The 23,089-nt window shown below is 42.5% G+C and overlaps 1 protein-coding gene across 3 annotated transcripts in view; it reads left to right on the top strand.

Annotated features, from left to right (window-relative positions):
• Window positions 1-23,089, top strand: part of PLEKHA1 (pleckstrin homology domain containing A1) — an 83,052-nt gene that overhangs the window by 34,399 nt on the left and 25,564 nt on the right. For all 3 annotated transcript variants that reach the window (XM_054034525.1, XM_054034527.1, XM_054034526.1), the window contains exon 5: window positions 4,282-4,379. In XM_054034525.1, coding sequence (XP_053890500.1) covers window positions 4,282-4,379 — 98 coding nt within the window. The remainder of the gene's footprint in view (window positions 1-4,281; window positions 4,380-23,089) is intronic.

The raw sequence follows: 23,089 nt of genomic DNA, 5'->3' as shown, positions 1-23,089 counted from the left end.
TTGTATTTCATCCAGTTAGTATCTTTGCTGTGTTGTGGTCTGTTCAGAACCACGTTCTAGAAATAGTCCATCCTTTTTTTACTTTTTTTTGAAAACTGTCTTTGCACATAGTGATGGTATTATAATCCAAGAAGGATTCATAGAGAAGGGGGCAGGGCCTGGGAGGGTAGTAGACCTTGCTAAACTGAAAGTGTTGGATAGCTTCAGTGATAATTATCTGGATCCAGTTGTATCTGGAGAATTTTCTCTAAGCAAACTGTAAATATGAAAATAATGGCTTTAAGGCTAACTACTTAATATACATAAAAGTATATTTAAAGCCTCACAGTTTTGGAGACTTGTATACTACTTTTTAAATGTTTCTTTTAGAATTAGAGATGATTATAATTGAGTTGTAGCCTGTAGGAAATGTACTGATGCTTATTGTACTAAATGAGACAAAATTTGCAAGGTGTACTGTTTTGCAACCCTTAAGTGTATTAGTGTGTGTGTGTTGTGCTTTTTCCCATAAAAATGTTCTTTTCACAATAGTTTTTAAGATGTTGTCTAGGAAGTGCTGTCTTACAATGCCAAAAAAATCTAGAGAGACAAATGTTTTTCTAATTTTTCTATAAGTAATTTTTGTAATCAAAAATGGGAAGCAAGTTGTACACAAGGCATTTCTTATTAAAATGTGTTTTGGGTGTATTCAAACACACTAGTGAATCACTTTGTACCAGTAATCACCTAATATCCATTGAGAGAGCTGTGCTTTGCTCATGACTTAGTCTTCCAGGGATAAAAGTAAGCTTATGCTCTGAAAATTAACTTTGTAAAAATGGCACTATAGTGTTCAGTGTTTGGCTATCTAAAATCTATGCAGTTCATAACTTAAAACTGCAAATGAAGTCCACCTGGAATGTGAAAATCAATCTGTTTTTCTGACTTCCTCCATTACAAATTTGTTCTCTTCTATTTCAGTTCTGTCATCGTGCTACCTAAGCAACTCTACTTCTCCAACTTAATTCAGTCTTACACCTACTATCACAACTGTTTTTTCACAACCATCAACTCAGTCCTTTAACCATCCCCCTCCTGCTTCCACTTCTTTATCTGCATAGGATCAAGAGAAAATTGACAAAATATGACACGGCTTTATCCCTTCTCCTCTTACATCTCTTTCCTCTTTCTCTGTAGTCACAGATGCAGAAGTTTTTCCATCTTCTCTTCTCCTCCAAACCTCTTATTTTCAGCAGTGACCCCATATCCCCAGCGCCTATTCTCATCCCATACCTTATTATTTTCCTTAATCTTTCACTTTCCTCTGCCTCTTTTCCCCTGAAAATACAATCATATTTTACTGGGAGAAACTAAAAATACCCATTCACGACCCCACTTGCCTCTCCACCTACTTCCCCATCTTCTTTTCCCTTTCATCTCTAAGATAATTGAACATGCTGTTTACAATCACTGTCTAGAGCAGGGGCGGGCAAACTTTTTGGCCCGAGGGCCACATTGGGGTTGCAAAATTGGATGGAGGGCCAGGTAGGGAAGGCTGTATCTCCCCAAACAACCTGGCCCCCGCCCCCTATCCGCCCGCTCCCACTTCCAACCCCCCCTGCTCCTTGTCCCCTAACTGCCCCCTCCCGGGATCCCCCGCCCCTATCCAACCCCTCTGCTCCCTGTCCCCTGACAGCCCCACCCCCAGACAGGCCCCCTGGGACTCCACGCCTATCCAACCCCCCCGTTTCCCATCCCCTGATGCCCCCCTCCAGAACATCCTCCCCATTCAACTGCCCCCTGTTCCCTGACTGTCCCGACCCCCATCCACACCCCCGTGCCCTGACAGGCCCACTGGTACCCCACGCCTATCCAATCTCCCTGTCCCCTGACCGCCCCCCCCCCAACTTCCACCCCATTCAACTGCTCCCTGTCCTCTGACTGCCCCCCGCCCCTTATACAACCCCCCGGCCCACTTATCACTTACCATGTCGAGCAGAGCAGCATGTCTGGCTGCCGCGCCAGTCAGAGCCAGACATGCTGCCGCTCTGCATGGTGGCGTGGCTCTGTGGGAGACGGGGAGCAGTGGGGGAGGTGCCGCGGGCTAGCCTCCCCAGCCGGGAACTCAGGGGCTGGGCAGGACGGTCCCGCGGGCCATACTTTGCCCACCTCTGGTCTAGAGTTCCTCTTCTCCAATTCCATCCTAGACCCTCTTCAATCTTTTTTACCCCTTACTCTCAATTGAAAACACAATTGCCAAAGTGTCTAGTGATCTCTTTGTAGCCAAAACTCAGAACCAGCACTCCATCCTTGTTCTCTTTTAGCTGTCAGCCACCTCTGACATATGCTGCTCTTGAAATCCTGTCCTTCCTTGGCTTCTGTAATTCTGTCCTCCCCTGGTTCTGCTACCTTTTTAAGGGCTTCTTGAGTATGTCCTTCAGAGAATACTTCTCCAACTTTCTGTAGGGGTTCCTTGCTTTCGTTCTCCTTCCTTCTGCACCTTGTCTCTGGGAAATCACACACACACACACACCACACACAATTCAACAGTTCAGATACATGTCTCTGGTTGAAATTAAAATCTGAGCCTGTCTCACATCATCTTCCCATGGATTTCTAGCAATCAGCTCAAGCTCAACATGGCTACAACAAAGCTCCCCTAAGCCCTCCCCGCTACTTCCTTTCTCAAGCATTGTGGGCAACATCACCATCCTGCCTGTCACTCAGGCCCATAACCTGAATGTCATCTTAGACTCGGACCTCTCCCTAGGTTTTCATATCTAGGCTTTGTCTAAATCTTGCAGATTCTTTCTGCATAACTTCACTAAGATGCAGCCTTTCCGATTATCCCCATAGCTAAAACTTTCATTCAGGTTATTACCTCATATCTTGATTACTGCAGCATTTTTTCCTCTGGCTTCAGCAATTGTCATCTTGCCCCATTCATATCCATTCAGAACGCTGCTGCAAAGCTCCTTTTTTTAGCTTGTTGCTTTGACCATGTCACCCCACTCTGCATGCTCCACTGGCTTTCATTTTCAGTGCTTTTCATGACTTATCTGTCATTCAGTATTGGAAAGGTTGATTCCCACTTCTGATTGGCCTATGGTGCCAGCTTCTATTGCCCACTTGTTAAATTTTCAAACAAGTACCATTGTGTTGCTTCCGATGTAGCCCCTCATGCTTGGGAGAAGCTTCCTGTAAACATCTGCAAAACTAACTCATTCTTCTAATCTTGCCTTAAGACTGTCCTTTGCCAATAAGCCTACAAAAAAACTTGACAATGGTTAGGCTGCTGTTATGAGACCTCAGCTTACAATGGTGACCAATATTGTCTCATTGTTTCCTTGTGCTCTGCTGTTGGTTGGTCTGTACCCATCTGTTGTCTCTTTCCTTACACTTAGATTATATTTTTTTATATATATTTGTACAGCACCTAGCACAATGGGGTCCTGGTCCATGACTGAGTGCTCCTAGGTGCTCTGATAATAGAAATAAACAGTAATCTTTTATGTGCAAGCTAGAAAAGAACCCAGTACTCTGTCTTTGTGTGATGGATTGGAAAACATCCAGTGGAAAATCCTACTTGATAGAGAAATAAGCCATTTTGTGGGGAGTAGTAATGTTGAAGTGTGGAGCTAACATGCCTTGACAGATTAACAATTCAGATTGTGCATCAGTTCTCTAATAGTACAATAGACAAATTCAAAAGAGTGATTAGAAGTCATTAAAAACTGATAGCTAGGGAATAATAGTTGTCCCTCAGCTTGATTACACTTAGTAGGTTTGAGCTTATCCCAACCCCCAAACAGGTTAGTCCAGGTGGATACTGTGCTTAACACAAAAGAATAGTTGGGGGAGGAAAACTTGTTGCCAAAGATAATTGGTCAAAGGTTTGGAAAGAGAAATACCCAAACTCTTAACAAGCATGAAAGCTGGGATGTTATGTGAAATTTAGACTAAACTGGGTCAAGGAGGGACTGCATAAGATGGCGACCTCTTATTAAAACAAGGTTTTTTCATGGCCTTTTTTTTTTTTTTTTTTTTTTTTTTTTTTTGCAGCAATTTCTATGTTGGGTAGTAAAGTATTAACTGGAAAGTTTTTGAAAAACACAATTCATATCTGAAAAAATTATCTAGCTACGTGTAAAATGAGATAAACTTAAAGTAGTGAAAGTTTCATGAGATGATTTCTGTTACAGTATTGCATAGAGGAGGAAGATGTAATAATCCAAGTTGAGTATTTAAACTGATTTCAATTATTTTTTCAGTGAAATTTAATTACTTTCTAATATCTTACAGTTATGAATGCGGGGATGAGAAAGTATTTTCTACAAGCCAATGATCAGCAAGACCTAGTAGAATGGGTAAATGTTCTGAACAAAGCTATCAAAATCACAGTAAGTAGTTCTATTAATTTTTCTACAATTGAGAGTATTAATAATCTGTAAAGAGACATTGTCGAATAAAAAAAAAATCTACAAAAATCAGCAATGAGCCTTGAGCGCAGACATAAAATTTGAGATTGACTAGATTTCTGTCTTTAAAAATTGTTCTCTTCCCCCCGTTGCTAAGCCCCATACAAATGGAAGAAACTGACTCTATAAGGGAAAGAGGGAAACAGACTGAAGATATTTTATTTTTACATTGAAATAGGTTTTATCTAGTTTTTAATAGTAACAATAGTTTACAATTACTGAAGAGTACTTTTTAGTTTAAAAAAAAAAAACATTCAGTATTTGGTCTCTTCTTTTCTCCTTTTGTGGAAGAGGTTGATGCGACCATATTGTAGTTTAACCAATGCAGTTGTTTTCTGGTCCCTTCTGAGTTTAATTTAGCAATATTCGAAGAGAATAAAGTTTGCTACATTATAGGGGGCTTTGATATTCAGTTGCATCTAATGCAAACTGCTTGTATATCGTGGCATTCCACAGATCCTGATAGTGAAGGGTTAATTTAACAAATAAGCTGCTCTCAGAGAGGTTAAGTTACATTTTTGTCTTACACAGCTTGTTACCACATGACAGAAAACGCCCACAGGTTACATCTGATCTTTTCATGAAGCAGAAGTTACTTTAGCCTGTTTTCCTTTGTACAGTTTCAGAGAAGAAACTTCATAAGTGTGCTTCCAAATCAACACCCAGGACTCAGACTGAGGGCAGTACAAGTATTTGTACTCCAGCTCCCAGTTTTCAGTAACCTGCTCCTAATTAGGGTGTCTAGGGAAGTGGCGTTTGTAAGTGTTGACATTGTTTCTATTTGATGTAGCTCATTTTTCCGTGGAATTACAAATATATTTGTAAAAATATTTTGTTTCTACTTTAGGTTTGTTACTATTGCTTTCCAGTTGAGGAATAAACTGTATCAAAGCAATGTATTAGATGGTATTTGATCCTATTTTTTAAAAAATATCTAAATAGGCCCTCTTTGAGGATTTCACACAAAGAAATACTCTACAGTGTTAGCATTTTAAAAAAGGAATAAAATGTTCACTTAAAACTTAGTGGGATTTTTTTATGTTAAAAGCTGCATAGCTTTAACTAATTGTTGAGTACTTCATTGCATTTCAAAATCAAGGAATTTAGTTTGTCAGAGGAGATTATAACATGTCAGATTTGCATTTCAAAAAGGCTGAATGTGATGAGTAGGCTTTATTTGCCTAAAGCAAGTTCAATTGTTTAAATACTGGCCAATTGTTTTCTGCTAGTTTGTTTTAAAGTTACTTGAGAAGTGCTATCTGACAATTCTAGCTAACTTAAGGAGAAGATTCCAAGTATAATATGAAGTCATAACAGTTGACTAGTTTTTCATAAGTATGTAGGTAGTGGCATTACTTATTGGAACTGCTAACATTCTAGGCAGTGTTGAATGTTACTGCATTTTATTTGCTAATTTTTTCAAAATGTAACCTGTAAACATATATCTTATAGTTCAGTGCATTCAGTAGTTACTATTACAGATTAGAATATTCTTTTGGCACAGGGAGTCAGCAATCCTAACATTACATTTTATTGGGTTTAAGACTGTTTCAGTTCTAGGTATCAAGTAGCATTCCCATTACCAAATTTAGGGTTAAACTTTGTCAACTAGGTAGACTTCATTGAGTTTGAAATACTCTGTAACATAAGGATCTTACTGTCCTAATGTATGCAGTGTCTCCATTATTAAGAGTCCTATACCTCCTCATTGGGCTCAGAGTCTGAGGGACAGATATCACTGTCACACTCTTTAGATCGCTGAACTGGCCATGGAGCAGGGATGCAGGTTCTAAGTAATGGTTCTCTTTTATAAAGAATCCCCCATATGGTGTCCTCCTGTTTGAACAACCCAGACGCAAAATACCCTTCTTGGCCTTGCTGGTCATGGCCTGTCCCGAGGGAACTTAGGGCCCCATCAGTGTCTCTCACGGGAAGAAGATCCCTCATCCTCCTGTACAAGAACCTATTGAGCAGGCTTATCAGCTTGTACACCTCACCACAGGGTTGGACCCTTAAAGAAGGAATCATGGAGGAACCCCTGGATGTCCTTCCACATATTTCCTCATCTTTGGATGACACTCTTACACTTGAGTCCACTTCTTCACCCCAGAGGATTTCAAGGTCTTTCAGTACCTGAAAAGAGAAGTTGGCCACTGTAACAAAGCGGCCTTTGGCAGGACACTACTGAGAATATCAATTCAGGACTACCGAGAGTATCAATTCAGGACCAATTGCTGACAGCAGGGCAGTCACAGCCCAAGGCTGGGGGTCCTTCACTACTAAGGCACACCAAACCAGCCAAACAGAGAGGACTTTGGTTTTACCCCACTGGCTAACCAGAAGTCATACAAGCAATTCCCTCAGGCACTCCAATTTCCCAGTATCACCAAAAGCACCACTCCTTATGGGGATGAATGGTTATGAAAACCAATACCCCAGTAAAACAGAAAAGGTTCTCCCGATCCCAAAGGACCAAGCCTCAGACGCAGGTCAATATATGTCAGATCTTACTCACAAATCACACTGGTGCCAATCCTTTAGAATCTAAAATCTGAAGGTTTATTCATAAAAAGAAAAATATAGATGAGTTAAAATGGGTTAAATGGAATCAGATACATACAACAGTTGCAAAGTTCATAGTTCAGGCTTGTTTCAGGCTTGATGGGATTACTGCTGATTTAAACCAATCAAGTCTCTGGACTACAAAGATTCCAGCTTGGATGGGTCATTCAGTCCTTTGTTCAGAGCTTCAATTTCAAGCACAGTTCCTCCAGAGGTCAGAAGCAGGATTGAAGACAAAATGGAGAGGTTTCCAGGACATTTTATATCCTCTCCCATGTGGAAGAACCCTTTTGTTCTTACTGTGGACAATCACAGCAGCAAGATGGAGTTTGGAGTCACATGTCCATGCCTGACTCAGTTTGCAGGTACAGCAGCCATTGCTCACATGCTACCTTGAAGGTTCCCAGGAAGGCTCCTCAGATGTGGATTGGAGACTCAAAGTCCATTGTCACTTAAGTGTTTCTTGATTGGGCACTTAGAGCCTCAAGAGTCCATGTGCAGTACAACATCCTCGTTGAGGCAGCTGTTCAATCATCTTGGCCTGAAACTGAATTTGGACAAGGCAGAGTTGCAGCTGACACAGCATATTACATTCGTTGGGGCAGAGCTTGATGCTACAACTGTGATGACGAGGTTTCAACCTGCTCTGTCTCTGGTTGAAACCCTGAAGTCCAACCCACTCGCATCAGAACATTCCTGCCTATAGTTTCTCGGGCATATGGCATCGTGCACTTAAGTGACTGAATGCCAGACTTCACCTCATCATCATGCAGATTTACGTATTCCCCCAAATGCTTCAGTCACTGGAGTAGTTGTTGGGGACATGGAACATTTGCGAGGGTATTCCTTTCTACCCTCTGAGCCAGGCATGACTCTAGTAATGGATGCATCAGTGAGTGGTTAGGACACACAGCTTGGCATGCTGAGTGCACAAGCCTGTGGTCATCTCAAGAAGGGTCTGAGACGGGTTGGATCACAGAAACCCCCTTGGGAGCTGCCACCCAATGTACCAAGACTACCCCTGTTCCTGTTTTCCCTGCCAGTTCAGGACTCCAGCACCCTGTCTTGCTGAGCCAGACGCTTCCGTCTGGTTCCAACACAGACCCAGGGTCTGAATCACTTGCCCCAAAGCTGCAAGTTTAGTTGAAAACAGCTCCCAGAAGTGTGCTTGTCTTTAGCACTCAGATGCCCGTCTCCCGATGGGGTCTAAACCCAAATAAATCAGTTTTACCCTGCATAAAGCTTATGCAGGGCAAACCCAGAAATTGTTCGCCCTCTATAACACTGATAGAGAGATATGCACAGTTGTTTGCTCCCCCAGGGATTAATACATACTCTGAGTAAATTACTAAATAAAAAGTGATTTTATTAAATACAGAAAATAGGATTTAAGTGGTTCCAAGTAGTAACAGACAGAACAAAGTCACCATGCAAAATAAAATAAAATGCGCAAATCTGTTCCTAATCAAACTGAATACAGATAATCTCACCCTCAGAGATGCTTCGGTAAGTTTTTTTTCCTCAGACTGGACACCTTCCAGGCCTGGGCACAATTCTTTCCCCTGGTACAGCTCTTGTTGCAGCTCAGGTGATAGCTAGGGGATTCTTCATGATGGCTCCTCCCCCCTTGTTCTTTTCCACCCCTTTATATATTTTTTGCATAAGGCGGGAACCCTTTGTCCCTCTGGGTTTCCACCCCCCCTCACTGGAAAAGCACCAATGTCACTGCAAGACTTCATTACTCACTTGCCAGCACACACACATACAGGAAGACTCACAGGTAAATACAGCCATCTGCAGACAATGGGAGTCATCAAGATTCCAAACCATCCTTAATGGCCCACACTTTACATAATTACAATAGGCCCTCAGTTATGTTTTATATTTATAGTTTTAGATACAAGAGTGGTACATTTCTACAAATAGGATGATCACACTCAGTAGATTATGAGCTTTGTAATGATACCTTACAAGAGATCTTTTGCATGAAGCATATCCCAGTTACGTTATATTCACTTATATTTTTATAAAACCATATAGACTGCACAACGTCACAGGGTCTCTCCACATACACGTGCTGGCACCGTGAGCCAGTGTTCAAGACCTTTATGCCCACCATCAAGAATTGGGTAGTGCAAGTGGTTATTTACAACTCCAGTGCCACGTGTCCTCTCAACAGACCCGTGGTGCCAGATCTACTCAGTTGTGTCAGGAGGCAATCTGTTTATGGAACTTATGCATCAGTAATGAAGTGACACTGAAAGCTTTCTATATCCTGGAAGTGAAAAACGCCATTGTGAAGTAAAAAAGGCAGGGTTTTTGTTGACCGTCATGAGTGGTCTGTCAGAAAGGACATCCTTCTCCAGGTCTTCCGGCAGTGGGGGATATCTGATTATAGATTTATTCACCACCAACCTGAACAACAAGTGTAGAAGGTTTTGCTCCAGGGCTGACCTCACTCCTGGTTCCATGACAGATGCTTTTCTTTTTCATGTCTGGTCAGCTGCTAATATATTCTGACTACCCCAGGGTAGTCAGAAAACTGAAAAAGAGAGAAGGCATCCGAAGTTCTTTACCTGAATTGAATCAATCTATTCAGTTTCTAGTATTTTTTCCTAAACCTCATGTGACACTGAGCCAGTGAGGGTTAAGCAACCAGCAGGCTAAATGACCCAAAATCAGCCTTTAAGGACATACTAGAAAAGTATTTAAATGGTAAACAAGGCCTTTCCTTGAGGATAGTTAGCAAAGCCATGCTAAATTAGTAGCGTTCTTTAAATGTACTACTGTATTGTCAGAGAATCAGAAGTAGATACTAATTGCATTTGTCTGTTTATCTGTATCTTATTAGAAGCTTAACAGTGTGATCTAATTAACTTATAGAAGCTAAACTTTGGTTCCTGCCTGTAATGTTTCATTACTAAATCATATTCAGAGTTTAAAAAAAAAATTAACATTTAGATGAAACTTGTGGTGTAATATCATTCTTTATTTCTCTTTGAAGTTTGTAGTATACTACCTATGAACGATTACCGTTTGAATAGTTAATTGCCTTATGCTAATGAAGGCAACTAGTTACCAGTGTGTGCCTAAGAAGTAGTTTTACTTCAAAGCAGCAATGTATATTACCTATTGTTCATCCAAGAAATGCCTGCTGTGATCACTTGCTACCAAAAGGTTTATTAGCTGAGCTTCAGCTATAAAAACCTTGAGACCTGATCCTTACTATCTCAGATCTGCGTAAACTTTGTCAGGGGAAGTTCAAGTTGCAAGACTGAGGTCTCCAGGTCTACTCTGTATTATCCCTGCAAATTCTCATGGAAGAATTTGAACAAACTCTACACATGGACTGCCTATATAGAATCTATTTAACTGATTCTGGAAGGACTTATACGAACCAGCAGCCTCACCATCTCTGCTATGAAACTGACCTAAAAACTTTATTCATATCTGTATGTATAATATTTTAAACATAGTAACTTTCCTATTTTTTTAAAAAAATCTTAAGATTAGTTAAGAATTGGCTATTAGCCGTGTATTTGGGTAAGATCTGAAATATTCATTGACCTGGTGAGTAAAGTGTCCTATCTCTTGCGATTGGTAGAACTTTATATAAGGTTTTAAGTAACTCTCAGTTTATGGACTTGACTGTGTGGATGGGAGTCAAAGACTGGATTGCTTAAAGGGAAATATATTTTAGCTTCTGGGTAACCAGTAAGATAATACAGAAACTGTTTTGTTACTGGCTTGGTGAATCTAATTAGAAGACTAGATCACCAGTTTGGGGGATTGTCTGCTCTATTCTTTGCAGTTTGTCCTGATTGAGCATTCTCAGTATAGCCCCTCCAGCGACATTTCACTCTGGTCACACTTCATTCTTCCAAAGTAGAGGAGACACTTTATATTTCAGATGTTTGCCATTCTACCTCAACACACTAAGGTGTTCAAAACCTCTCTAGTAAGCCTTACATAGCCTATGCCAAAAGGGTCAAAGGTCAGCCAGTGTTAACACAGTGTATATCACCCTGGATCTCTGACTGTCTCAAGCTTTGCTATGATCTTCTGCACTAGAGTAACAGCTGATTCCACCAGGGCCAACTCAACTTCATCAGCCTTTCTGAACAACATTCCCATAATGGGGATAGATGTAGTGGTGACATGGTCGACTGTACATTCCTTTTCCTGACATTATACCATCACTCAAGCCTCTGGTGATGATGCCAGATTGGCAAGTCCACGTTGCAGGGTCTGTTCAGAATATCTGAAGTCCCACCACCTGTAAGAGAAGTGCTACAGAGACCCCTAAGGTGGAATGTATATGTGCACAATCACTTGAAGAAAAAAATGGTTAGTTACCTACAGTAACTGTTCTTCAAGATGTGTTGTGCACATATGCGTTCCAGGACCCTCCCTGCTACTTTGGTTAATATTGGCATAAATTGTGAGAAGGAATGGAGATATGCCCCTTTTATACTCTTGGTTGGGCATGAGGAGAGCAGGGATGTGTGTGCCACCTAGTGGTACTTCTGGCAAAAGTCTGATTCAAGTGCATTGCTGCCCATGCATTAAAAGAGGAATGTATATGTGCACAACACACACTGGTTTTATCAGACAAGTATATTGGTCTATGGCTGGTGTAATTGTGTGTATAATGTATTGTGGAAAAGATTAGTATGACACTTCATTGTGGCATTTTATAAATTATTTTGCAAATATTTGATTTCTTCAAGTGTATGTACTCAATAAAATTATTCTGGGGATGGCGTTCTTTAATCCGAAAAACATACATTTTTAAAAGCCCAAATTTCAATCATTTTAAGTGATCTGCTAGCTTTATTAGTTATGTTGTGTAGGATTTGTATAACTGCTACTAGGTCTAATTTTCTTGTGTGTACTGTAGATAAGCTAATTTTGAAAGAATTGGGAAAATACCCTTTTTTTCTTCCAAATATATAATTCCTCTACTTTTGTCAGTTTGCAAATTAGTAGAATACTTACCAAATTGGTAAACATGGTGTCACTCGCTTGTAGATTGGCTAGTGTTTAGAACTAGATATTTCCGTTGAAAATACTCTGCTTTGAAAGACTCCTTAGGGGAACCACAGGGCATGGCAGAAGTTTGTCACTTTTATCATACAAGATGTTTTGAGGATCGAAGAGCAAGCCTGCTCAGAACATACACTTCCACATGCCTTCACAGCCTAGGGCACCCAATGATCAGGGGTACAGCATCTGCAAAAAAAATCCTGAATCATTTAACTAAATGGCTCACCTGGGTAATATGTTGCATACAATAGGAGTGTAAAAGAAATAAAGGCAGGATGTCTGTTACCCATCTGTCCAGGTAAATGGCTGTTTTTGTGCTCCTGGTATTAGTCTACTTCAAGGCCCTTCATGGCTAATCCCCATGCTACCTATTTTTTGATTCACTATTGAGAGGTTGACTCCCACCTCTGACTCACGATGCCAGCCTCATTCACCCACTGGTTAAATTTTCAAACAAGCGCTTTAGTGCCTTGTCCCATGTTGCACCTCATGGTTGGAAAGAGCTCCCTGTAAACAATCTCAAAGCCACTTAATTGTTCTTCAAATCCCTCTTTAAAACTGTCCTTTGTCATGATACCTACAAAAATCTTGGCAGTGGTTAGAATGCTAGTTTGCTGAGAAAACTGTCATACTGACCAGTACTGTCTCATTGTTTCCTTGTACTTCTTGTTGGTCAGTCTGAATCCATCTGTTGTCTTTTTATACTTAAATTGTAAGATCTTTGGGGCAGGGACCATCTTTTTATTTTATGAAGCACAATGACGTCCTAGTCCATGACTGGGGTTCCTAAGTGCTACAATAATACTTGGGGAATGCGGGCAAAAAGAGTTGATTGAGCTTTTAAGTCCTGCTGGATCAAACTCACCTACATGTTTGGTAATGGCAGACCTTTCTGAATTCACAAAAATATCTTGAATTTGGGAAAACCACAGATACCCAGGATCTCATGGTTTAGATCCAGAGGTTCACTTTCATTGGAAAAAAAAGATTTCAGAGGCAGCTGCATGTAAGATGGCAACTTTTTCTTAGTGATCAAGTTGGTATGATTGTAAGACTTCTTACCAATAATTTCCTGCCTGCTAGCAGCGACTGCCACAATTCTGAACGTCTGGGCTGCTCTCTTCTATTCTGCAGCTCATGGAGGTGGATCAGCATTTTGGCGCTGCGTGCTATGGCCATGCCGTCTCTTTTCCCACTTGCCACCAGATGAGTTATTCTAAATCTATATTTACATAACATTCTTAACGAATACTCGGAATGTAATGAAATAACTGCGTACATTAGACCAAGACAGACACTTGTGGTAATGATTTCATTTAATATCTGGCCTTTGGCTCATGAGCCACTTAGAGTGGGTAGAAGTGTGGGAGCTGCTAGTAGAAAGGGAATTATTGGTAAGAAATTTTCCGTTCTGCAGCCCTGTCTCTCCTATAATTCTGGATGTTTGGGAAGTAGTGAGCAGTGACTGGATGTAGGGAGGGTTAAGAAAAAAGTTTTTGATAGGAAAGAAAGTATCACCTCTTTTTCATAAGCTCACTCTAAAGTGTGCATTATTTCTGGGTTACTGCCTGCAGGAGGTAGGCAGACAGTTCACCTTAAACTGCTTAATGAAGGTGCTAGCTATAGTCCAAGTTGCCACTTGGCAAATTTCCTAAGTGGGCACACTTGTTTACTCAGCCCATGAGGTTGCTAGGGATCTTCTGGAGTGCACCTTGAAACAGGAGCCTCTGATGCTTTGTAGAATTCCACAATGCACAGTCTAATCCACTTGGACGTTGCGTCCGTGGCATTTTTGGTGGAAGGACACAGAGAGCATGATCTCATGGAATCTGTTTGTTTGTTTGCTTGAGAGAGACTTTCAACGCTCTTCTGACATCTAAGGTGTGCTGCGTCTTTTCAGTTGGATGTAGTGGTTTTGGATAGAACAAAGGAAGAACCTTTTTGAAAGCATGGAAGGAGAAATTAACTTTAGGGAAAAAGGATTCTGTCATCCTGAGCACTACCTTGTCCTTGTGGAACACTCAATAAGGCTCCTGTATAGATGAGGCTGCCAGCTCCTATACTTGTCTGGCGGATGTGACAGCTATTAAGAAACAAGTCTTAATGGATTAGTAAAATGCCAGCATGGAGGTCAAAGGCTTGAAGGGATGGTTGTTGAGGCCCCCAACGCTTGCAGTAGGCCCCATTTTGGAAAAAGTGGCCTGGCCTCTGGTCTGGCTGGATTGCTCAGCGGAATCTGGCTACGTGAGGGTTGTCTTCCAGGGAGCCCAAGGATCCTGCGAAAGAGTATGCTATTAAGAGCAGACACTGATGTGCAATGGTACTGGAATGAAGACCTCTGTCTATGCCTTCTTGGAGAAAATCCAAAATGTCTGGGCTTCCTGGATTTCTGGGATTTGCATTGTGCTCTTGGCAGCTGTTGACTTTGGATCTGATGGAGAAGTACGCTTTCAGTATTGATGCTGTCCTAGAGGAAAGCAATATCTTAACTCTGGAGGACAGACCCAGATCTTCTAGCACTTCGCTTTCAATAGCCAGGTTGTTAGCTGATGCTGTTCCGGGTCTGGATGAAGAAGACAGCATTGTGAGGAAACTGTCTGATTTCCACAGAAGCTTGAGTAGAGGCTCCAATTTCAGGTCTATATGGTCTGAAAACCATTTCTTGTTGTGTTTTTCTGGACCACCTTCAAGAGTAGTGGAAAGGGTGGCAATGTGTATAGTAGGTCCTGTGGCCAACTGTGTGATAAGGCATCTATCCCCATGGATCTGGAATTGTCTCCCTGGTGAAGTATTTCAACTTCTCTGTGTCCGTATGATGTGCTCACAGGTCAGTTGAAGGAAGGCTGAATGTCTGAAAGATGAGATTGAAAACCTTCTGATTCAGGCACCACTTAGAATTGTTGATCCTGCACCTGCTGAGCCAAGTCTGCCTTTCAGTTCAGATCCCTTTTTATGTGGATAACTGTGAGGGAAAGGAGAAACTGCTCTACAAACCTTATTATTTTCTTCCACATGTAGTGCCGAGCTCCTAGTTTTCCATTGGTTATTTAAATATATAGCTGTAATTGTATTGTCTGACTGAACCAGAACATGGTTCCCTTTTAGGGCAGACTGGAACCATTGCAGAGCCAGCTTGACCACTCCTCTCTAGGATGCTTATCCTGTGAGCCCTTTCCTCGAGGTTCCAGGAGTCTTGATCTGTTTGAGTCTCCAAGTGTGTTCCCCAGCCCTGCAGGCTGGCGTCAATCGTGAGAACTTGAGGATCTGGAAGACAGGTGGCATGCTTTTATGAACACTGTTGTAGGCTGACCACCAGTGTAGGGAGTTGATCATTTGTGTCAGAACCTATACTTGATCCTTCATGTGTTCCAGGGAGTGGTCTTACACTTTTTGGGTGAAGGCCTAATGTGTATAGGGATCACCTCATGGATAGTCATACAACACCAGGAGGCCCAGCAGTTGAAGACGCAGTGCTATGGGAGGCCTTCTGTGCTCCAGAGCAAGATGATAGAATCCTGGATTTTCATGAACGTTTAATGATTTATAGATCTTTGCTACCAAGGTGTCTGTTTCTACTCCCAGGTAATTTTTTTTGGTCGACTGAATCAAGGAACTTTTTTTGACAATGATGAAGCTACACACCTGTAAGAAATTCAGTGTCCAAGACGCAGCTCTATGTGCTGATGATGGTGATGGAGTGCTGATCAGCATTTTGCCCAGAAAGGGGTACAGGTGGGTTCCCTCTGATCTCAGTCTAGCCATAATTACCACCAACATCTTTGTAAAAACCCTGGGAGTTGAGGACAGGAGTGTTTGGTACTGATGTTTCTTGCCGTAGATGAACTTCAAAAGTTTGCAGTGACATGGCCTGATAGGATGTGGAGGTATGCATCTGCTAGATCCATTAAAATTAGGAAATGTTTTGTCCTATCCATCTCTGGAGAGAGAGCACTATAGAGGCCAGAGTCTCCATCTGAAACTTTTCCCTCTTCCACTTGTTGAGCCTTCTGAGGTCAAGTATGGCTCTGATACCAGCCCCTCCCCAGTGCACTTCTGAACAGTGAAGAAGTTGGAGTAGAACCCAGAGAACCTTTTCTTCTGAGGGAATTCTTTTTATCACTCCCATATCCAGAGGATGAGATTTTATTCAAGATCAAACTGCATATTACGGGGTCTTTGGGAAAGGGTGACAGGATGAAAAATGTATGAGGTGAGGGATTCCACTCAATTCACTGTTTTCCTTTGGAGAGTCTGTCCCTTCTCTGATACATCTGTGAATACATATGCCGGTAATAGCATTTCTCTCTTGAGGGCTGGTCTGTTGTCTCTAGTGGTGAAGGGAGAGACTGCATGGGTTTTGCAACTTTGTCAGCCACCACCTTTCCAGCTTTACTCCAAAAAGGAGGGAGCATGTAAAGTTGGCCAAGCATGAGACCTGCTTGAAGTGGATATCCACCTTCCAGGATTGGAGCCATAGGTGGTGCCTGGCTATTGGGCTGGAATCCTTGGCTTAGGCTGAGAACTTCATTGCATCCATTGAGGTGTCCGCTACAAATCCTGTTGCTAGGGAGACTTTCTTTAAAATTGAAACAAGGGTGAGGTGATCTCTGTCCTTGAGGACTCTGAGCTCTAGCCAGGAGAGAGATGCTATTGCAAAGCAGATAGCTACCGGGGATGCACTGAGGGTGGTGAGGCCTCAAAGTCCCTTTTTGAGAGTGGCCTCCCTCTTTCTATCTGTGAAGTCCTTGGGGTAGAACTTGCCTTTTCAGGGAATTACCATATCCCTTGTAAGAGATGCTACACCAGCATCAACCAGTGGCATTTCAGCAATAGAGTCCTTCGGTTTTTGAATGATGTAGAGCCTGAGGGTTGCTCTTGTTAATGTGCTTGCCTTTTTCAGGCGTATTCCTTTAATCCTTAATCACTTCCTCAAAGGAGGGGTGAAGGGGTATTGCAGTCTTGAGAGGATTTTAGGGGGAGAATTTACTCTGAGACTTACTTGTTCAGGTTGAATTTGAATAGTGAAGACAACCTTACTGCACATAGTCTGGAATTTCTCATGGAGGGAAAACGTCTGATGTATTCTTTGAAGCCAATAGCTTGTCTTCCTCAGTGGGAGGGGGAAGTCAGAACTTGTACCTCCTGGATTTTCTGGTGTTTTCCCCTCTTTTTCGTCCCTTTACTTTTAGCTTTTTTTTAGCTATTTTTGGATGTGTTGGGTGTGTAGAAGTTCTGCTTTTGCTTTGAGGTGTTTTAAAACTTGTCTTCCTTAGGGTCTGAAGCCCTCTCGAGATCTGTTTGAATACTTCTTCCCCTCTGGGAGCCATTCCCTCACAAGAGAGTGGAGGGGACTCATCAGGGCCCTCTTGGGCAAATTGGGGGGAAAGGGCACAAGTCCAGTTCTTTAAGACTTGTGGCGAGGGATAGCGTGGACAGACTTGTGACCCTACAAACCTCCCTCTTTGTTCTTCAGGGGTAACCTGGGACTTACCCCTGAATTGACTGCTTGGGGTCCTCCTTGTTATTGAAGCCTCTCCTTGCTCTGCAAATCAAGCATCACTTGGCTTTCACATGCCTTGGCTTCTCTGCCATACCTCAATAGGGGCAGAGGAGCAGGCAGGGAGATGCTGCAGCCAAGAGTCAGGCTGGGTTAAACAACCAAACTGTTAACTGACCCAGGGAGGAGCAGTACGCTGAAAAGATGAAACTGCTCACTACTGTCCAAGCTGAGAAGAAAAAAAAAAAAATAACGAATGAGGGCAGGAGCAATTGAACAGCCTGTTGCTGCAGAGGCAGAATATCTGTTGACAAGCGGGAACAGAGGCAATGGTCAGAACGTATGGTGCCAAAACACTGATCTGCCTCTGAGCTGTAGCCCAGACATCCAGAATTGTGGGAGAAGCTAGGTTGCAGAATCTATTTTTTTCTGTTAGATTAAAGCAGCGATTCTCAAACTGTGGGTTGGGACCCCAAAGTGGGTCATGACCCTGTTTTAATGGGGTCGCCAGGGTTGGTGTTAGACTTGCTGGGGTCTGGGGCTGAAGCCAAAAAACTGTGCCCCACCCAGGGCTGAGGCTAAAGCCTGAGGGCTTCAGCCCTGGGTGGCGGGGCTCAGGTTACAGCCCTGCCCACCCAGAGCTGAAGCTCTCAAAATTCAGCTTCACCCCCCTCCCCCAGGAGGACAACATCTGTTGTTCAGATGTTGAGCCACCCATTACTTGAACAAAGTTGAAATTAACTTTCACCTTTATTATTATTATTTATTGTAAATTACATTGAGAATGTCATGACATTCTGTTAAAATCTTGAAAATATGAACCTTCACTGAACTAAGTTCATAAATGACTTAATGGATTGGAATCCAATTAATCAAGATTTGTAAAAGGTTTGAGTGATTTTAGCAACTACATCTATCTATAGCATAGTCAATTAATAAATCCTTCAGTCTTCACACTTAATCCTCAGATTATTGCACGTTAATGTGCCTCAGGTTATGCTAACAAACTTCAATCTAGAATGACACAGGCTGCATCGCCTTTCTTCTTTTTTGTGTGTATCTTAGTGTGCTCTAGGAGGACAGCTATCAAAAGAATTAAGTATATCCCTAATTAGTGCTTTTTATCCAGTGAATAATTCAGCTGTACTTTCTGCAAGCAAACTGCTCTAGGTAATATTTTTCTGTCATGACTCTTGGAAACTTTATCATCCACTTTTCAATAGATTATTTCCAGTACCTAAACATCAAAGCCACTCAGCAGTAGTAGTTGTCTTCTCCCATTTGTGTTTATAAGTAAAAGCTGTTATAACTGAGATTGATTAGATTAGATTTAAGAATTGTAAAGTTCATAAAGCAAAATACTCTCTTCTGAAGAACAAGAAAGAAGTTGCTCCCTTGATTATACCCCAGACCAAGACATACAATATTGAAACTATGAGATCAGCCATACAGCTGATATTTTTGGTCTGCTCTGCCTTTCCTAAATAGGACCTTCTTGACCCTTGTTTTGGGGTTCAGATTTGTTTGAAAGCAGGCTAATCCAAGTCATAAAGATGTTAACTTTTGAAATAAGATGGATTTGTATTGCTTCCAAGGATAGAAAACCATTCAGTTTTCAGATTTGGCACAAACTCAAGAACAGACCGAATCAAGCTTCTGAAGAGCCTGCACCTTTTAGCTCAGCTTTAGCAGACTGACCTATTCAAAAGCATTCAAATATTAAAAATCTTTTGGAAATACTGGGTCTTGATGTGAGACTTTGCAAGAGGGCTTATTGTCAGATGCTTGTGGAAGACAATTCAGAAGCAGAGGCACCATTGTGACTGCAGCTTCTACTGAGCCACAAGGAGCAGTCAAACAAGATGAAGAAGAAAAGGAATAGCTGCTTCTCCCGATTATCAAATAAATAGATGCTTATTTTGCAACCATTAATGACTTGATTTTCTGTGAAGTAACAATGCTCTCTCTCTCTCTCAAGATTTTTTGGGCATGGGGGCTGGGGCAGGTGGTTTAGAACTTTTTGTTTCCAACAAACTGGGATAAACATAGCCATATTTGAAAATGGCTAAGGTGGAACATTAACTGCTTTTACTTCAAGTATTTCTCAAAGGTACTACCTGAACATTTTGTTTCACCAAATAATCCTGTTTTGCGAAGGTTGGATGTCAGTTTTAGACACTTTTTATAGATTGTTCCTAAAAGTTAGTTCCCTCAGCACTTCCTGTTTATGTTTTGGAAAGTACTAGATCTCCTATTTTCTTTCTTTGGTGCTCCTCTGATACGGTGATCTACCCCATCAGTACTTAAAGCAAATGAAGAGGTAAGTGGTATTATTCAGCATAGTCCCATTTGCCTTTTGTGTAGCTCCTGTAGCACACCTCACCCTTTATCGCCCTCCCTTGACGAAATAGTGCCAATTTTTGCTTGTGGGTGAGCTAATGTCCAGAGATTTCTTAGTAGTGTATCAAGTTGAGTAACTTGCATAAGCTGCATACAGTTCTTAATGTGTCTTAAGTTGCAGTGAAATACTAATCTTTGGATCCTGTTGTCAAACTCATCTTGCAATTTGTACACCCTCTCCCCAAAGTTCCACGTTAATGATTATTAACGATTGCATTCTTTAGCCCTGAAGTAAAAATCTGTATCTTGTCATTTATATAAAGCAGTTTGGACAGTATGGATAACTTTTTCAACTTGCTCCAGATATTAAACTTAAAGCAAAGTTTCAGTTAAGTTCATATTGTTTCAGAGGCCTGGTCTACACTACGACTTTAATTCTGATTTAGCAGCGTTAATTCGAATTAACCCTGCACCCGTCCACACAACGGAGCCATTTATTTTGAAATAAAGGGCTCTTAAAATCGATTTCTGTACTCCACCCCGACGAGCGGAGTAGCGCCAAAATCGATTTTGTCAATTCGAATTAGGGTTAGTGTGGCCGCAATTCCATGGTATTGGCCTCCGGGAGCTGTCCCAGAGTGCACTATTGTGACCGCTCTGGACAGCAATCTGAACTCGCATGCACTGGCCAGGTAGACAGGAAAAGCCCCAGGAAAATTTGAATTTCATTTCCTGTTTGCCCAGTGTGGAGAGCACAGGTGACCACAGATAGCTCAGCTCATCAGCACAGGTAACCATGCAGGCCGATAATCGAAAAAGAGCACTGGCATGGACCGTACGGGAGGTACTGGATCTGATTGCTATATGGGGAGGATTCAGTGCTAGCAGAACTTCGTTCTAAAAGACGAAATGTCAAAACTTTTGAAAAAATCTCCAAGGGCATGATGGAGAGAGGCCACAATAGGGACTCAGATCAGTGCCGCGTGAAAGTCAAGGAGCTCAGACAGGCCTATCAAAAAAACAAAGGAGGCAAACAGTCGCTCCTGGTCAGAGCCGCGGACATGCCGCTTCTACGCCGAGCTGCATGCAATTCTAAGGGGGGCCGCCACCACTACCCCACCTGTGACCGTGGATTCTGGGTCGGAGATAGTCTCATCAGCTACACCTGAGGATTCTGCGGATGGGGAAGAGGAGGAGGAGGACGAGCTTGCAGAGAGCACCCAGCACTCCGTTCTCCCCAACAGCCAGGATCTTTTTCTCAGCCTGACTGAAGTACCCTCCCAACCCTCCCAAGCCAGTATCCAAGACCATGACCCCATGGAAGGGACCTCAGGTGAGTTTACCTTTTAAAATATAAAACTTGTTTTAAAAGCAAGTGTTTTTTAATGATTATTTTGCCCTGAGGACTTGGGATGCATTCGCGGCCAGTACAGCAACTGGAAAAGTCTGTTAATGTGTCTGGGGATGGAGCGGAAATCCTCCAGGGACATCTCCATGAAGCTCTCCTGGAGGTACTCCAAAAGCCTTGCCACAAGGTTTCTGGGCAGTGCAGCCTTATTCCGTCCTCCATGGTAGGACACTTGACCACGCCATGCTTGCAGCAAGTAATCTGGTATCATTGCCTGACAAAGCCTGGCAGCGTATGGTCCCGGTGTTTGCTGGCATTCAAGCAACATCCGTTCTTTATCTTGCTGTGTAATCCTCAGGAGAGTGATATCGCTCATGGTAACCTGGTTGAAATACGGGAACTTAATTAAGGGGACAGAGGTGGCCATTCCTACTGGGCTATTTGGCTGTGGCTGAAAAGAAATCCTTCCCTGCAGTTAGCCAAGCGCAGGGGGGGGAATTGGCCCTGAGCTTTTTGCGTTTGGCTAGCAGGGATCTTCCCTGTTACCAGCCACGCGGTGGGGGGAGGGATAAAGCGATCATCCCAGAGAATTGGATGTGTGTGTGTGGGGGGGGGGGGGGGGGGTTAGTTTGGTTTCTGCTGCTGAAGGTTAACAGGAAAACCGCAGCAGTCAACGGGCTTTGCTTGGTATGTGGGAAAGGAGGGCGCAGAAGCCGAAAGACAATGGCTTACCATGGCTATATGCAAGCTGAATTCTGTTGCCCAGACCTGCGTCTGTGATCTCTAACACCAAAGCCACAGGCACTCAATATTAAGATGGAAAATGCGACCTTGTACTGAAATCACATGTGCTATGTAATGTGAATAGTGTTTTTCACCATGAAAGAGTATAAGCATTGTTCTGTAAAATGTATCATTTTAAAAACTTCTCTTCTTTTTTTTTTTTTTTTTTTTTTCAACCCTCCCTCCAGCAGCTGCAAATTTTTCAAGCCTCCCTCCTCCGTCCCGAAGGCTATCTCAGATAAGGCGTCGGAAAAAGAGGACACAAGATGAGATGTTCGCGGAAATAATGGAATGCACCCGCAATGAAAGAGCTCATTTCAATGAGTGGAAGGACACTGTATCTAAATTTAGGAAAGATGCCAGTGAATGTGAGGTCATGAGGGACGCTCGAGATGAGAGGTGGCAGGCTGCAACACTGGGGCTGCTGCGTGAGCAAACGGACATGCTCCGGCGTCTGGTGGAGCTTCAGGAACGGCAGCAGGATGACAGAGTGCCGCTGCAGCCGCTGCATAACCTCCCTCACCATGTTTCATATCCTCCTCACCCAGACGTGTAAGAACGGAGGGGGGGAGGCTCCGTGCACCCTCCCACTCCACCCCAGTGGACAGCCCAACCAAAAGGCTGTCATTATATTGAATTTGTTCAGTGGCCTTTTACTTCCCTCCTATCCTCCTCCCAAACCTCACCCAGATTACCTTGTTGGTTCTCTCCCTATGTTTATAATCAGTTAATAAAGAATACGTGATTTTAAACGATAGTGACTTTATTTACTTTGAAAGAAAGCTGGGGTAACGGGGAGGGTGGGTTCCTTACAGAGAATGAATGAGTCAATAAAGGGGGCGGGTTTTCATGAAGGAGAAACAAACAGAAATTTCACACTGTAGCCTGGCCAGTCATGAAACTGGTTTTCGAAGCCTCTCTGATGCACAGCGCTTCCTGGTGTGCTCTTCTAATCGCCCTGGTGTCTGGCTGTGTGTACTCAGCAGCCAGGCGATTTGCCTCAGCCTCCCACCCCGCCATAAAGGTCTCCCCCTTACTTTCACATAGATTGTGGAG

Source organism: Malaclemys terrapin, chromosome 7 (assembly GCF_027887155.1).
Source record: "Malaclemys terrapin pileata isolate rMalTer1 chromosome 7, rMalTer1.hap1, whole genome shotgun sequence".
Lineage (NCBI taxonomy): Eukaryota > Metazoa > Chordata > Testudines > Emydidae > Malaclemys > Malaclemys terrapin.
Note: the sequence above shows the minus strand (reverse complement) of the source record. Positions and strands in the feature narration are given on the sequence as shown.